Here is an 18,048-nt window from a genome sequence, read left to right on the forward strand (position 1 = left end):
CGGAGAAGGATCCTGCTTGTATTTTACCCCCCGGTATAATCGTTTCTGCCACTGATTCTGATTTAGTCTCTGATATTGCGGCTGATCAAGGTTCAGCTCCCGGGAACCTCCCTGTGGACAAGCTGTTTGTCCCCCTGCAATACCGGCTAAGGGTACTTAGGGAAAACCATGGCTCCGCACTATCTGGTCATCCTGGCATCTTGGGTACCAAACACCTCATTACCAGAAACTATTGGTGGCCTGGGTTGCCTAAAGACGTTAGGGCTTACGTCGCCGCTTGTGAGGTTTGTGCTAGGTCTAAGACCCCTAGGTCCCGACCTGCGGGCTTACTACGTTCTTTGCCCATTCCCCAGAGACCTTGGACCCATATCTCCATGGATTTTATCACCGATTTGCCTCCATCTCAAGGCAAGTCGGTGGTGTGGGTGGTAGTAGACCGCTTCAGCAAGATGTGCCACTTTGTGCCCCTTAAGAAACTACCTAACGCCAAGACGTTAGCTTCTTTGTTTGTTAAACACATTCTGCGTCTCCATGGGGTCCCAGTCAATATCGTTTCTGACAGAGGGGTACAATTTGTTTCTTTATTTTGGAGAGCCTTTTGTAAAAAGTTGGAAATTGATCTGTCCTTCTCCTCCGCCTTCCATCCCGAAACCAATGGCCAAACGGAGAAGACTAATCAATCCCTGGAACAATATTTAAGGTGTTTCATCTCTGACTGTCAATTTGATTGGGTCTCATTCATTCCCCTGGCCGAATTTTCCCTGAATAACCGGGTCAGTAACTTGTCAGGGGTCTCCCCGTTTTTCTGTAATTTCGGGTTTAATCCAAGGTTCTCCTCCGTTTCTCCTGGTAGTTCCAATAATCCCGAGGTACAGGTCGTTCATCGGGAACTGTGCACAGTCTGGGCCCAGGTTCAGAAGAACCTAGAGGCGTCCCAGAGCGTACAAAAAATTCAGGCTGATAAAAGACGTTCTGCTAACCCCCGGTTTGTCGTCGGGGATCTGGTGTGGTTGTCGTCTAGGAACTTGCGCCTTAAGGTCCCGTCCAGGAAGTTTGCTCCCTGATTTATTGGGCCTTATAAGGTCATTGAAGTCCTTAACCCTTTATCCTTCCGTCTGGAGCTGCCCCCATCCTTTCGCATACACGACGTCTTTCATGCCTCCCTCCTTAAACGCTGCTCCCCGTCCTGGTCCCCCTCGAGGAAACCTCCTGTCCCCATTCTCACCCCTGAGGGGGTGGAATTCGAGGTGGCCAAGATTGTGGACAGTAGGATGATCCAGGGCTCCCTCCAGTACCTGGTCCATTGGAGAGGATACGGGCCGGAGGAGAGGACTTGGGTACCTGCTCGAGATGTTCACGCTGGGGTATTGGTCAGGAGGTTCCACCTTCTCTTCCCCACTAAACCAGGTCCTCTTAGTAAGGGTCCGGTGGCCCCTCATAAAAGGGGGGTACTGTAAAGGATCTGCCAGGCACTACGTCTGTGGATACTCCCAGGATTAATCAATCGACACCTGAGGCCGGACCTCTTAGACTGACTCCGGCTCCCACCAATCAGGGTGGCAGGCTCAGGAGTGGGAGAGCCTATCGCGGCCTGGTCAGTCAGAGTTAGCTCCGCCCCCTGTCCATTTATACCTGCCGTTTTCTCTTCCTCATTGCTTGTGATTCTTCCTGGTTTCCTGGCCCCGCTACAGCCTTGCTCCAGCCTGCTACTGCCTTGCTTCAGCCTTGCTACAGCTTCCGCTTATCCGGCTTCGCTCTGACCCCGGCTTGCTTCCTGCCCCTTGCTCTGCGTTCGTAGTCTTCGTGTCATCCTGATTCTGACTGGCTCGTTGACCACTCTGGTTTCCTCACGGTGTTCCGTGGGCTGCTGCCCCTTCCCTTGCTTGTTCCCTGTTTGTATTCCCTTGCACTTAGTCAGCGTAGGGACCGCCGCCCAGTTGTACCCCGTCGCCTAGGGCGGGTCGTTGCAAGTAGGCAGGGACAGGGCGGTGGGTAGATTAGGGCTCACTTTCCCCTTCCCCTTCTTCCTGCCATAACAATTATGAAGAGGGGGACAGAAATAAATTAAAGTTTTTTTAAGAACTCTAGGGTGTAACCAATCTGGTCCAGGGGCCTTGTGTGCATTTTATTTAATTTAGCTTGGACCATATCTATATTCAGCCAATTCAGTATATCAACTGATATATTAATAGCACTGTCACCGGCTACATCACCTGCTCTTTCTTCTGTTTTGTATAAAGAGCTAAAGTACCCATTTAGTAATTCTGCCTTCGCTTGATCCCCTGTGACCAATGCGCCATTACCACTATTTAGGGGTCCTTCATGTTCAGAACTTGGCTTCTTTGCATTTATAAACTTGAAGATTTTTTGGGGGATTTGTTTTATTATCCTAGGCCACCTGCCTTTCATTTTGTATTTTTGCTGATTTTATTACTTTTTTTGCAGATTTTATTAAGCTGTAAAGGATCTGCCAGGCACAGCTTCGGGGTTAACTCCCTTAATTAATCAGTCAGCACCTGAATCTACATCCCTGAGACTGACTCCAGCTTCCACCACTCAGGCTGGCAGGCTTAGGAGTGGGAGAGCCTATCGCAGCCTGGCCAGACTCAGCTAGCTCCCGCCCTCTGTCTATTTATACCTGCATTTCCTGTTCCTCCTTGCTTGTTATTCTTTTTCGCGTAGCTTCATGGCCAGCCCTCCTTCGGAGGAAGATCCTGCTTGTATTTTGCCTCCAGGTATAATCATTTCCTCGATCGATTCTGATTTAGTCTCTGAAATTGCTGCTGCTCAAGGTTCAGCTCCCGGGAACCTTCCTGAGAACAAGCTGTTTGTTCCCCTGCAATTCCGGCTAAGGGTACTTAGGGAAAATCATGACTCCGCACTATCTGGTCATCCAGGCATCCTGGGTACCAAACACCTCATTACCAGAAATTATTGGTGGCCTGAGTTGCCTAAAGACGTTAAGGCCTACGTCGCCGCTTGTGAGGTTTGTGCTAGGTCCAAGACTCCCAGGTCCCGACCAGCGGGCTTACTGCGTTCGTTGCCCATTCCCCAGAGACCTTGGACACATATCTCCATGGATTTTATCACCGATTTGCCTCCATCCCAAGGCAAGTCGGTGGTGTGGGTGGTGGTAGACCGCTTCAGTAAGATGTGCCACTTTGTGCCCCTCAAGAAACTACCCAACGCCAAGACGTTGGCTACCTTGTTTGTCAAACACATCCTGCGTCTCCATGGAGTCCCTGTCAATATTGTTTCGGACAGAGGGGTACAATTTGTTTCATTGTTTTGGAGAGCCTTCTGTATGAAGTTGGGGATTGATCTGTCCTTCTCCTCTGCCTTCCATCCTGAAACCAATGGTCAAACGGAGAGGACTAATCAATCTCTAGAACAATACTTAAGGTGTTTTGTCTCTGACTGTCAATATGATTGGGTCTCATTCATTCCCCTCGCCGAATTTTCCCTTAATAACCGGGTCAGTAACTCGTCAGGGGTCTCTCCCTTTTTCTGTAATTTTGGGTTTAATCCACAGTTCTCCTCCGTTTCACCTGGTAGTTCCAACAATCCCGAGGTAGAGGTCGTTCATCGGGAACTGTGCACAGTCTGGGCCCAGGTTCAGAAGAACCTAGAGGCGTCCCAGAGCGTACAAAAAACTCAGGCTGATAGAAAACGTTCTGCTAACCCCCTGTTTATGGTCGGGGATCTGGTGTGGTTGTCGTCTAGGAACTTGCGTCTCAAGGTTCCGTCCAAGAAATTTGCTCCCCGGTTTATTGGGCCGTATAAGGTCATTGAGGTCCTCAATCCTGTCTCCTTCCGGCTGGAGTTACCCCCGTCTTTTCGTATACACGACGTGTTTCATGCCTCCCTCCTTAAACGCTGCTCCCCGTCCTTGGCTCCCTCGAGGAGACCTCCTGTTCCCGTCCTCACCCCTGAGGGGGTGGAATTCGAGGTGGCCAGGATTGTGGACAGCAAGATGGTCCAAGGCTCCCTCCAGTACCTGGTCCATTGGAGAGGTTACGGGCCCGAGGAGAGGACTTGGGTACCCGCCCGGGATGTTCACGCTGGGGTATTGGTCAGGAGGTTCCACCTGCGTTTCCCCAGTAAGCCAGGTCCACTTAGAAAGGGTCCGGTGGCCCCTCATAAAAGGGGGGGTACTGTAAAGGATCTGCCAGGCACAGCTTCGGGGTTAACTCCCTTAATTAATCAGTCAGCACCTGAATCTACATCCCTGAGACTGACTCCAGCTTCCACCACTCAGGCTGGCAGGCTTAGGAGTGGGAGAGCCTATCGCAGCCTGGCCAGACTCAGCTAGCTCCCGCTCTCTGTCTATTTATACCTGCATTTCCTGTTCCTTCTTGCTTGTTATTCTTTTTCGTGTGGTTTCCTGGCCCAGCTACAGCTCCTTCTATTTTGTTCCTGCTCCATACAGACCCTGGCTTACTGACTACTCTTCTGCTCTTCGTTTGGTACCTCGCACACTCCTGGCTTGACTCGGCTCGTTCACCACTCTGGTTGCTCACGGTGTTGCCGTGGGCAACTGCCCCTTTTCCTTGCTTGTATTCCCTTGTATGTTTGTCGTGTTTGTCGTGCACTTACTGAGTGCAGGGACCGCCGCCCAGTTGTACCCCGTCGCCTAGGGCGGGTCGTTGCAAGTAGGCAGGGACAGAGTGGCGGGTAGATTAGGGCTCACTTGTCCGTTTCCCTACCCCCCGGTCATTACATAAGCTCTTTATAATTTACAAAGGCTACAACTGTACCCTCAGATTTGTATTTTTGTGTTTGTTTTTTTACAGTATAGGTAAAATATAACTATATTGTGATCACTGTTGCCAAGGTTTTCATGAACATTGACATTCCCAATAAGCTTTGCATTATTAGAAATGACCAGATCCAACAGAGCTTCATCTCTAGTCGGGCTTCCACAAACTGGCTCCTAAAATTTTCCTGCAACAGGTTGAGGAAATTTCTCCCCTTCGCAGTTGATGCCGAACCATGACACCAATTAATATCCCGGCGATTAAAGTCTCCCATTATCCCTACAATACCCCCTGTGCTGTCCACTCCATCTGTTTATATAGCTGGCCTTCCATCTCCTCAGTTATATTCGGGGGTCTATAGATTATACCACAAGTAATTTTTTCAGTGTTTACCTCTTTTTGTAATTCCACCCACAACGTTTCAAACTCCTCACAATCTTCACCCTCTAATGTCTCATTCACACTATGCTTCATATCACTTCTCACATACAGACATACACCAGTGCCTTTCCTATTTGCCCTGTCTTTCCGAAACAGTGTAAAACCCTGTAGATTTACAGCCCAGTCATGTGAAGAGTCTAGCCATATTTCAGCAACAGCAACTATGTCAATATGTTCCTCCAGTACCAAGGCCTCAAGCTTTCCAATGTTGCTTGCTAGACTTTTGGCATTTGTGAACATATACTTTAACTTGCATTTCAAATTGCCACGTTTGGTATCAGAAATGTGATTATTTGACATTATTTGGGCATTTTTATTTTCATTGCTGTTTTGTAACAAAAGGATCTCCTTATCCTCTTGTCTAATCCTCTCCCCACAGTCTATTTCTCTCCCCACCAATATAGTCTGACCCCTCTCTAACCTGACTACCCCTTTATTTTCTACATTGACCTCCCTCCTCAGCACTAGTTTAAATACTCCGCCAACCTAGCTAGAATTCTTTCCCCCAACACAGCAAACCCCCTTCCATTTAGGTGCAAATTATCTGCAGAATACAGTTTGTACCGCAATGAAAAGTCAGCCCAGTGCCCTAGGATCCCAAAGCCTTCTCGTCTACACCAAGACTTAAGCCATGTATTTAACTCCCTGAGCTCCCGCTGTCTTTCCTGTGATGCGCATGGCACAGGCAGTATTCCTGAGAAGTCCTTCCCTTCAGCTTGTAGCCTACTTCTTTAAAATTATTCTTAAGGCTCCTCCACCTACCATGTATTTTGTGATTTGTTCCCACATGGACCACGACAGCTGGATCATCACCAGCTCCTCCCAGTAATTTATCCACCCATTCCACCACATACCGAACCCTGGCACCAGGAAGACAGCAAACCATTTGGTTGAGGTGGTCTTGGCAACAAATTATTCTATCCGTCTTCCTGATTATAGAATCCCATACAACTACTAATTGTCTTGCCTTACCTGCATTACCATCCCACAGACTACTTGCTGGGCAGTTCTCCCGGCTATTAGGGAGATCAGTATCCACTAGGGCTGCCATTTCTGAGACTGACACCCTCGCATCATCACACAACTTGGCAATTTTGCTTGGAATAATAGAAACAGGATTAGCCTTCCTTTTCTTGGACCCCTTTCTACTGCCCCTAAATACATTAACCCAGCTACTTGCTTGGTCCTGCTAACCCATGTCTTCATCCTCCATGTCTATCCCACTAACTGCTTGCACAGTGAGCAGCATGGTCCGCTCAAGATTGTCTATTGCCCTCAGTGTTGCATTTTGCTCCTCAAGCTCTCTAATGCGAGCTTCCACGTGAACAACATGCTCACATCTGCCACAGAGGTACTCACCCTGGAACTCCTTCTCCAGTTGTGCATACATATGGCAGACTGTGCACTGAAGAAAACCTCAAATTTTGCTATCCATTATCCCAGTTACAAAAAAACTGTGAACAATTCAGAAAGTAAAAGCAAAGAAGAGTACTTACAGGGACTTTAATTCCTCTTTTTAACTCCGGTTTAATAGCTCCACTTATATCACAAGTCACTTAATCCAGCTAGCCCAAAAGAGAGCAAGCTCAAAGGCCACCTGAGAGCAATTAACCACTCCCCCTAGTTAGCTGCATAGCAGGAAAGAAGGTGCAAAGAAAAAAAGGATTTTAAATTATGTCAGTTTTTCTAGCTTCTATTTGCAAGCACTCAATTCAGTTATCTCACACAGTATCACACACAGAAACACAGCAACACAATCCGGTTTAATAACTGCACTTATATCACAAACCACTTAAACCAGCTAGCCCAAAAGAGAGCAAGCTCATAGTGAGTCCTCCTGGTTAATTTATGCCACCTGAGAGCAATTAACCTCTCCCCCTAGTTAGCTGCACAGCAGGAAAGAGGGTGCAAAGAAAAAAAGGTTTTTAAATTGTGTTAGTTTTGCTAGTTTCTATTTGCAAGCAATTAATTCAGTTATCTCACACAGTATCACACACAGGAGCACAGCAACATAATCTGGTTTAATAACTCCACTTATATCACAAGCCACTTAATTCAGCTAGCCCAAAAGAGAGCATGTTTGATGCTTTCAGGGGTATTTCGGGCGTAAATGCACCGAAAGCCGCCTGAAAAAAAACGGTAGCTGAACGTCTACAAACATCTGCCCATTAAAATAAATGGGAAAAACGCCATTTAGTTCATACGGGGCATTTTCTTACGCCACTTTTCTAACTGCATAAAAAGACGCTCCGTAAAAAGAAGTTGCATGTTACTTCTTGAGGCGTTTTTTGGAGCTGATTTTCCAGTGAACGCTATGAAAAACACCTACAAAAACCCCTCAAAAGAAGCTTCAGGCTATGTTCACACGATAAAGTAAAAACGGCTGTAAAATACGGAGCTGTTTTCAAGGGAAAACAGCCTCTGATTTTCAGCCGTTTTAAAAGCATCAAACGTTTTTTGATGCGTTTTTTGGAGCGGTTTTTGGAGCAGTTTTTCTATTGACACAATGAAAAATGACTCCAAAAACGGCTCAAGAAATAACATGCACTTCTTTTTACTGGGCGTTTTTTCAGCTTCAAAAACGGCTAAAAATCAGAGGCTGTTTGTTTTCTCTAAAAACAGCTCCGTAATTTTCAGATGTTTTTGACTCAGCGTGCGTTTTTTTAATTTCCAGATGTCTTTGGAGCTGTAAGGGTATGTTCACACGCTGTGATTTTAGGCATATAAATGGCTACAAATCTCTGCCCATTGAGTTCAATGGGAAAAACAGCGTTTCGCTGAGAAGAGGCCTTTTTGTACACCGCTGTTTTAAAAAACGCCCCGTAAAAAGAAGTAGCAAGTAACTTCTTGAGCCGTTATTGGAGCTGTTTTTCATTGCATCAAAACAAAAACAGCTCCAAAAACGGCTCCAGAAAACGCCTCCAAAAACTTTATCGGCTACAAAAACAGCTGAAAATAGGCATAAAAAAACATAACGCCGTTTTTCCCATTGATTTCAATAGGCAGATGTTTGGAGGCAATTAGCTACCATTTTTTCAGGTGTATTTAAGGTAGTTTACGCCCCGAAATACGCCTGAAAGCACAGAGTATGAACATACTCTAAGTGTTTTGATTCACAAAAATACCAATTTTAAGGCAATATCAGCAGCAATTGATAAGGAGGGAAGATAAATATTAATTTACAGTTGGTTAGAAGGGCTTAGATGTATACTGGCATTCATCTATATCTCACCCCCATATTCGTAGGGATCTCTGCCCTATATTGATAAATGGAGACTTCAATTGTGTTCAGGATGCACGAATGGACAGAATTAGATCTGTGTCTGGCATCTCCTCAGACCCACAGAGATCCCCATTGGCGAAATTTAGTGAAATTGGCGAATAGTCGACTACGCTATTGATTCTGTCAAAACGACGGTACCCTTGCACAAGGGAGACAAACGGAAACCATTGGCACCGAATATGTCACCATTGAAATCAATGGTGACGGAAACGGAAGCCTTTGGGTCCCGTTCCGACGGAAAGCTCCGAAGGTACGTCGTAACGGGACCCTAGCGCAGATGTGAACGAAGCCTAAAAGGGGTATTAATAAAAGAGATAGCTTTTCTATGTAAATTCTTTGGACAGAGCGACAGAGAATTAATAGCTCAAATAAAATGTTGGGAGAAGGTCTCGGACGATCCAACAGAGACAGTTATAAATAATCTGGCATTAGCCAGAAGTAATTACAAGGATCATCTTTTTTGTAAGGTCTTGATATTAATATATATATATATATTAATATATATATATATATATATATATATATATATATATATATATATATATATATATATATCAAGGGGCATTGATGTTTTTATATATCAGGCAAGCCTGGAAGTCTGCTCGATAATATTGTTCGAAATCAACAAGTGCAACAAAAAAATTGTCTCTATTAGTACACTTCTGCGAGTTATAACAAAGGATAAGGGGGAAACTAAGTCAGAATTTAGTAGGTTTTTTTTTCTCAACTATATACATCTACAATTGAGGTAGATCAGACTAGCATTGAAAGTTATTTCAATAAAATTTCCCTCTCTTTCTGAAACCCAGAGGGCATCATTGGAGGAGCCGTTCTCATTGGGGGAATTAAGGTTGGTGCTTAAATCATTTACCAAGAACTTGTCTACTGGCTCAGATGGTTTTCCAATAGAGATTTATAGGAAATATGATGAAGTTATATTACCAATGCTAATGGAAGCTGTCATTACCCTAATATTAAAAAAGAATAAGAACTCTAATGAGGTAGAGTCATATAGACCTATCTCGTTATTAAACACTGATATTAAATTTCTCGCAATTATGCTTGCCCTTAGTTAGACTAAAAAAGGTAACAACGGCTATAATCCATCCGGATCAATGCAGCTTCACACCAAATAGAGGTACAAGTACAAATCTTCGCCGACTGTTTGCCAATATTCAGCTGGGCCGGGGGGAGACCCGCTCCATCCTGTCCCTGGACACATCAAAGGCGTTGACAGGATGGAGTGGATTTTCCTCTGGAAAGTAATGGATAAATTTGGCTTTGGTGGGGAATTTATTTAGTAGGTAAAATTGTTGTACTGTTCTTCAAGTGCAAGGGTGAAGATGTGTGGAGACATGACAGATTCATTCCCACTGACTAGGGGTACCCGGCAAGGATGCCCTCTCTCCCCTCTTCTATTTGCCCTATTTATAGAACCTTTAGCAATACTTATAAAGGATTACAAGCAAATAACTTGTTTTGGATGCGAAGTAGAGAGGGACAAGATCCTATTATACACAGATGACATCTTGATCTGACTCAATAATACGGAAAAAAACGTGCCCTGAGTTATAAAGATAGTTGAAGAGTTTGGGAAGATGTCAAGGTTAAATATGAATTGGAGCAAGTCTGTGCTTTTACCATTGGACGGGGATGGTCCGGTGCAGATGGGAGGAATGAATATCCTAGATAGATCTCAAAACTTTGAATATTTGGGTATTAAGGTTGGAGTTGAGGTAGAAAGCTATACTCCATTGAATATTATGGCGGTAATAGCTAAGATTAGATCTAAAGTAAGCATTTGGGAGAAACTCCCCTTATCAAAGAGCGATAAAATTGCATTGAAAATTAAAATCATATGATTACCCAGGTTTTATATATTTTGACCCCTAACCCGGTTTGGATTGAGGAAAAACTATTTAAGTTAGTTGGATCTTTGATCAATCAACTAATTTGGGGGAGAAAACGGGCACGTATTAAACAAAAATTTCTCTGTAAAACATTCAAGAATGGGGGAATGTCTTTACCCTATTTTTTTTTATATTTTCTAGCTGCTCAATTACATTTCATATATGGGTGGAAATTATTAGGAGATTATTGGACCAAGCTAGGGCTCCAATTTATAATATCTTTGAATTATTGGAAATGGACCAGTTGCAACTGGACCATTTTTATTATGGCCAATTAGTAGACTTTTCATTAAATCCTGGGTAACATTGAGAGGTATTCTGGGAGTAAACGGAGCACTTATTTTCACCCCGTTATGGGAAAAAGGGGCACTTTACCAAATTTAATAAATTGATGTATATAGAATTTTGGGTTAGAAAGGGGATTACTCAGGTAAGACACCTGTACCAGGAGGGACAGTTATTACATTTTTCTGGGATTCAAAACAGTTATGGTGTGGGCAATAAATTAAAATTTAGATATTTTCAAATATTGCACACATAAAATAGAGGTTAACCCCTTCCCATCACAGCCATTTTCTGGATTTTCACTTTAATTTTTTCATCCCCACCTTCCAAAAGCCATAACTTTTTATTTTTCCGTCGATAATGCCATTTGAGGGCTTGTTTTTTGCGGGATGAGTTATAGTTTTTCACGGCACCATTTATTGTACCATATAATACATTGAAAACATGGAAAAAAATTATTTGTGGGGTGGAATAGGAAAAAAGCTGTGATTCCTCAATCTTTTGAGGGGTTTAGTTTTTTTACCGTACAGTAAAAATGGCATGTTAACGTTATTTTACCGGTCAGTACGATTACGGCGATACCAAATTTATATAGTTTTTTTTATGTTCTACTACTTTTAGAAGGAAGAAACTAATTGTTAAAAATAACATTTCTGTTTTGTCGTCACATTCTGAGAGCTATAACTGTTTTATTTTTCCGGCGATTGAGTGATATGACGGCCTATTTTGCGGGGCAAGCTGTAGTTTCTATTGGTACCATTCTATTGATACTACATGAGACTTTTTGATCACTTTTTATTTAATTTTTTTGTGGGATATGAAGTGACCAATAAACAGCGAGATTGTAAAGGAAGTGGAAATTGAACGTGCGTTCATTAGCCCCAATTTATCTCCTGAGGACGCAGCGAAACATGTCGGGGGGGCTATCGTAATTTTAATGATCACTGTCTAGCTAGCAACTACACTCCATTTCTAGTGTGACACAGTGGACAATACAGCAGTCTGCAGCTGCTGACCGTGACAGTCACATTGTATCTATGAGACACGTACCCATGTTACAATTGCGCATACCTCATTCAAATAGTGTACTAGCCGACTTTGTGTAACTTTTAACCCCTTATATGTTGTATGTCTCCTGTTTGGTCTTTTAACTTGATTATTAAAGGTTATATCTTATCTTCAATTCAATTATTTCATATTAGTAGTTGGGAAATAGGTTTCATTGTGCCTTGGCACATTAGTTTTTCTTCGATATAATCATATACCTGCCAACTACTAGGGTCGCCTAGTAATTTTCTCTGTATTATTTTATATAACATATGTTGTAAATTGATAAAATAAATAAATATTTATAAAAAAAAAGTTCTGCTCTGCTGAGTCTATCTGCGCCCACTAAGGTATATTTGCACATGTGTTGAGTCCACTACCAGGTGCTGGTAGGGGGTAGCCATAAAGCATTGGAAAGACTCTGTTTATGTCTGAAAGATTTGCACATTTCTTATAGGGATTATTCTGATGTTTCCTCTATCATTACTTATGAAACATTAATAAAGATATTTGACATTGCACATGGAGCATCTTTCTTGCCTTTGCAGATATTTTGAGCAGTAGAGCACTTGAACAACCAGTATAATACTGTATAGTGAAATATATTGCAATGCCAAAGACACAATTTTTTTTCCCTGATTCTAGTATTTTATGGTTATTGAACATAGTATATGTGTTTATTTTATTTAACTTATTTACTTTTTATCATGGGGAAAAGGCAGGGGGTGCCAAAATAAGCTCTTCTACAGGGCATCATCTGACCTAAGGCCAACCCTGGTTGCAGCATAGACATTGCCAATTTGTAAATGAAAACTGTTGAAATATAATATTTCAAAATAACTTATCAAGCACATTAACCACAAAATAGTTTAGAATGGACAATTGAAAGAATATACAATATAAATATGTGAATTTTTATCACTCATAATTCACAGGGTAAAGTTGAGGACAGAATTGGATTTTTTCCTGCTAATTTTGTTCAAAAGGTCCAGAGCAATGAGAGACTTTTTCGTTGTACCAGAACATTCATTGGGTGCAAAGAACAAGGACAGATAACACTAAAGGAAAATCAGGTAAATTTTAAGCTGCAATTTTGCAATTCGATGTTTAATGTTAGGGGCACTTTTTTTGAAAAAAAAAAAAAAAATGGAGTATATGGTGTGTGCTTAATTTATTATGTTTTTAAACTCTTTTTAAACCTGCCTTGACATTATTGAGAAATATGGGCATGACTGAACAGTCAGGGTACATAGGAAGGGATGGGATACGCTGTCCCTAAAATTACCATTCTAATACAAAAAATAGAGTGGGGTCCAAGGCTCCTGAAATTTCAAATAAGTCTTAAAGAGGCTCTGTCACCAGATTTTGCAACCCCTATCTGCTATTGCAGCAGATAGGCGCTGCAATGTAGATTACAGTAACGTTTTTATTTTTAAAAAACGAGCATTTTTGGCCAAGTTATGACCATTTTTGTAGTTATGCAAATGAGGCTTGCAAAAGTCCAAGTGGGTGTGTTTAAAAGTAAAAGTCCAAGTGGGCGTGTATTATGTGCGTACATCGGGGCGTTTTTAATACTTTCACTAGCTGGGCGCTCTGATGAGAAGTAACATCCTCTTCTCTTCAGAACGCCCAGCTTGTGACAGTGCAGATCTGTGACGTCACTCACAGGTCCTGCATCGTGACGGCCACATCGGCACCAGAGGCTACAGTTGATTCTGCAGCAGCATCAGCGTTTGCAGGTAAGTCTTACCTGCAAACGCTGATGCTGCTGCAGAATCAACTGTAGCCTCTGGTGCCGATGTGGCCGTCACGATGCAGGACCTGTGAGTGACGTCACAGATCTGCACTGTCACAAGCTGGGCGTTCTGAAGAGAAGAGGATGTTACTTCTCATCAGAGCGCCCAGCTAGTGAAAGTATTAAAAACGCCCCGATGTACGCATATAATACACGCCCACTTGGACTTTTACTTTTAAACACACCCACTTGGACTTTTGCAAGCCTCATTTGCATAACCACAAAAATGGTCATAACTTGGCCAAAAATGCTCGTTTTTTAAAAATAAAAACGTTACTGTAATCTACATTGCAGCGCCTATCTGCTGCAATAGCAGATAGGGGTTGCAAAATCTGGTGACAGAGCCTCTTTAACATTTATTCATACCGTCACAAATGGCAAAGTTTCAGCCAAGCAAGACCTTTCTCAAGCCCCAACAAGAAATACTGTCATAAAAAGTAATGATTCAGCCACGCAGGGCCTTTCTCAAACTAGGCTGAATGTTGCCTTTTCTGATGGTATGAATGAAAGTTAAGCATTATTTGAAATTTCTAGTGCCTTGGACCCTACTCTTTTCTGTTGTATCTGTAACCAAGTCAAGCATGGAAAAAAAAAACAGGTGGTGCAGGAGAATTACATGTGTTGACTTTAACTATTCTAATAAACCATAAAAATGTTTTGGCAAAGAAGGGTGTGCCACCCTGAAAAGGGACATCACATAAGTGTTCATTAATGAGGCTTCTAGGGGAGATTTCTGTGTCTAATCGAGGCACCATACACCAGCACACATGTGCCTGGTGGTCTACAATATGGACCAGTAAGGACTCCGAGTGCAGCTGTACAGGGCCTATCCATGTGGCTCTGCCTTGTGTATGGACCCTTAGACCACGTTCAGAGGTGGAGGTTTTGCTATGCAGATTTTTGCAGACGGCACTGACCTATCCCACTGTATAAAAAATAGTCTTCCATGTTAAAAAAAACATTCCACGCGGTGGATCCCTCAGGGTGGAATAGCGACGTATACTATGTTATTCCACCCCAAAAAAAAAGGTATCCTGATGTATACCAGCCTGATGGAGGCCAAAAGGACACCCTTTTAGTATCCGTCAAGCAAATGGAACCCTATGGACACATTTAGCGTGTACGTAGTTAGCTTTTCCAACGTACACGCTAAACGTAGGGCCAAAATGTGATGTGAACAGGCCCTACATAAGCCCATGCATATCGGCTTATTAGCAAAAATATAGGCATAGTTTGATCGGGATTGGTGCCTATGACACAATTTGTTTATGTGCCCATCCTGCCATTAGAGTTACTACTATTATTGTTACTACTTAATATTGATGAAATTATAAAATGGAAGAACTGTGTATGGATTTCATGACAATAAATATGTTTTTAATTCATTTATTTAGCATTGAATTTTGTAATAATGTCAATCTGCTTGACTTTAAAAAGCGATCACATGTTTTTAAACTATAATTGGTTAAAACGGAGTACATTATCCCAAATTATAACATTGGAAAAATACAATGCCTGTTGATATAAATCATAATAGAATGCTGCTGTTTTTCCATTAACACATATAGTACTGACTATCACCATGGCTACTTGATGTAAATAGGTGAGAGTGTACTTGTTAATTTATCACTGCATGTGCAAATGGATAATCAACATGATATTCTTTGCCTTTGAACATAGAATGTGTTTACTTAACTTTTATTGCAAATACTTCTAATGTTGTGCAGCTAAAATGTCACCCTAAAAAAATTAACATTATAGTAATATTGAGCTTATGAAGGCCGAATATACGACTGTCCTTAAGATGTTTTAGGTGTAGTTGCAATAGACAGATTCTGTTGTAAATAGTTGTATTCCCCATAAAATAACAGTGCTGAAGCATCTTTCTTTAGAACTCTGTGTTGGGTTCTTCCTTTGCTATTCCTCCTGGAACTGTATGAATAGATTGACAAATGGGCCCTACCATTCCCCTTGTCAATAGGGTGTGTCCCTAAACAGTCTGACACTGTCAGACTTTGTAGGGACACACCCCATTACACCCAGTTGTCAATTTATTCATACATTTTCAGGAGGAATAACTGAGGAAAAGTAGTTCTAAATACAGATGCTCCAGAATTGTCAAGTTCTAAATACAGATGCTCCAGAATTGTTATTTTATGGGAAATACAACTAGTATAGAGAGCTCACAGGTCATTTTAAATAGGTTTATCACATTAGAAAAAAAGGATCTATTGTATTCAAGTAAATATTGTCTGGTATTGCAGCTCAGAACTATGCACCGGAACACCAGACACTAGGGTCTGATCTCAGCCAGACCTTTAAACATTTCTATATTGTATAGAACGGAAACATCAAACATGAGTACCTAATTAAGCCATTCTTTTTCAATCTCGTGCGGCCATTCGCCACTGTGTGTGGACATGGTTTCAGCCGCTAGTTTGTGGCTGCCGCTCCATACGTCTTCACACTAAGGGCTTATTCAAACGAACGTGGTGAAACTCGGACTTGGAAAAACTGAAGTTTTTCACGCCCGCATTGTCCCTATGTGGGTCCCATTTTCACGGATCCCCATAGACTTGAGTCTAAAAATGGAGGAAAATAGGAGATGTTCTATTTTTCAACAGACCCTTCACACAGTCCATTGAAACAACGGCCCCATTGAAATACATGTGTTCATGTGATGCCCGTTGATTTAACGGACATCACATGGATGTATTCAACGTTCGTCTGAATAAGCCCTAAGGGTAGATTCACACATGGCAGATTTTATTGTAGAAATTTCTGACAATGAGTTGCATTTATCTGAATGGGAATTGCAGAAATCCTTGTACCTGCTGCAGAAACAACCCCATTCAGATGAATGGAACTAATTTTCAGTCGCTGAAATTTTTACAACAAAATCTGCTGCATGTGAGTCCACCCTAAGGCTGGGTTCACACAGAGTTTTGTGTAGGCAGAAAATCTGCCTCAAAATTCCATTTGGAATTTTGAGGCAGATTTTGCTCTGCCTGCACTCCAACATTTTCGCAGCGTTTTTCACCTGCGACCATTGAGCGCTGCATTCAAAAAGCGTTGCGAAATACACTTTCTCTGCCTCCCATTGATGTCAATGGAAGGTCAGAGACGTAAATGCCCGAAGATAGGGCATGTCCCTTCTTTTTCCCGCAAGCCGTTTTTTCCGCTCGCCAGGAAAAAATGCCTCTGCCTCCCATTAAAATCAATGGGAGGCATTTTCGGCCGTTTTTTGGCGCGTATTCCAACGCGGTTTCCACGTCAAAAAACATGTAAAAAAACTCTGTGTGAACTGACCCTAAGGGTGAAGTCATATGTTGCATATTTGCCTTGTATTTAACTGAACCCTAAGGACCCTTTTACAGGGGCAGGTTTTCTGCCAAGCGCCAATCGACCATACAGCATGTCAATCGGAGCTCGTGTGCTCCATTTAAATGGAGCAATGATTGGAATGTATGGGGACGAACAATTGTTAATATGATCTTTCGTCCCCATACATTTGCATCTTGTTGGCAGCATATCCCCTGTTTACACGGGGAGATGTGCTGCCGACAAGGGACCACTTTTTGGGTTACATTAAGGCCCCATGCACACGACCGTATATTTCATCCGTAATAACAGACCATAATTACGGTCCGTAATTATGGACCCATTTATTTATTTTGGCCACGTAAACCTTTCAGTATTTTTACTAATGGGTGTCCATGCTGTAAAAATTATAGAACTTGTCCTATTCTTGTCCATAATTATGGCACGCATGTGCATTCGTAAACCGTCCATATTTATGGGAGCGTTGCTATGCAACGTGTTGGTGAGATCATTTGCAGCCTCCCTCTTTTTTACAGATCCACATATAAATACGGATGAAATACGGATCGTATTTCCGGACACCCTTCCATATATACGGATTAATTACAGATGCCTATGGATCCGTATTTACAGGCTCTGTTCACATCTTTTTGGCGCTGATTTTGATGCCGAAACCACATCGGAATCAGCGGCAAAAAATGGCCTAAATCGCCCCCAATTGGTTTGAAGAGGAGGCAGAGACATTTTTTTTCTCGGGCAGCTTTTGACCTCTCTTCGGAAAAACAAGCGGCGTGTTCTTTTTTTCCGCGGTTTCTGCCTTTGACCACCCATTGAAATCAATGGGAGGCTGAAAATACCTGTGGCGCTCATCTCGACGAGCGTTTTTACTGCGTTTTTTTGCCCACAGTCATTGAATTAGCTTTAATGGCTGTAGTATAAAACCGCTGCCAAAAAGGTGGAGAAATAAGAGCAAGAAGTTCAAAATCTGCCTCAAAATTCCTGAAGAAATTCTCAAGGTAGTTTTTTTCTGCCTGCAAAAGATGCAAAAAAAAAAACAAAAAAAAAAAAACTCCAAAATCACCCAGACAGTTAAGGCCCTTTTACACTGGCCAATGATTGGACAAACAAGCGTTGGTATGAATGCTCATTCCGATCATTGTCCTGAACAGCGATCAGCCGACAAATGAGCAAATGTTTATTGGCTGATTG

The 18,048-nt window shown here is 42.4% G+C and overlaps 1 protein-coding gene across 2 annotated transcripts in view; it reads left to right on the forward strand.

The window, feature by feature from the left end:
- Nucleotides 1-18,048, forward strand: part of STAC (SH3 and cysteine rich domain) — a 330,747-nt gene that overhangs the window by 308,731 nt on the left and 3,968 nt on the right. For both annotated transcript variants that reach the window (XM_075826963.1, XM_075826964.1), the window contains one exon: nucleotides 12,659-12,796. In XM_075826963.1, coding sequence (XP_075683078.1) covers nucleotides 12,659-12,796 — 138 coding nt within the window. The remainder of the gene's footprint in view (nucleotides 1-12,658; nucleotides 12,797-18,048) is intronic.

This window comes from Rhinoderma darwinii, chromosome 5 (genome assembly GCF_050947455.1).
Source record: "Rhinoderma darwinii isolate aRhiDar2 chromosome 5, aRhiDar2.hap1, whole genome shotgun sequence".
NCBI classification, from domain to species: Eukaryota; Metazoa; Chordata; class Amphibia; order Anura; family Rhinodermatidae; genus Rhinoderma; species Rhinoderma darwinii.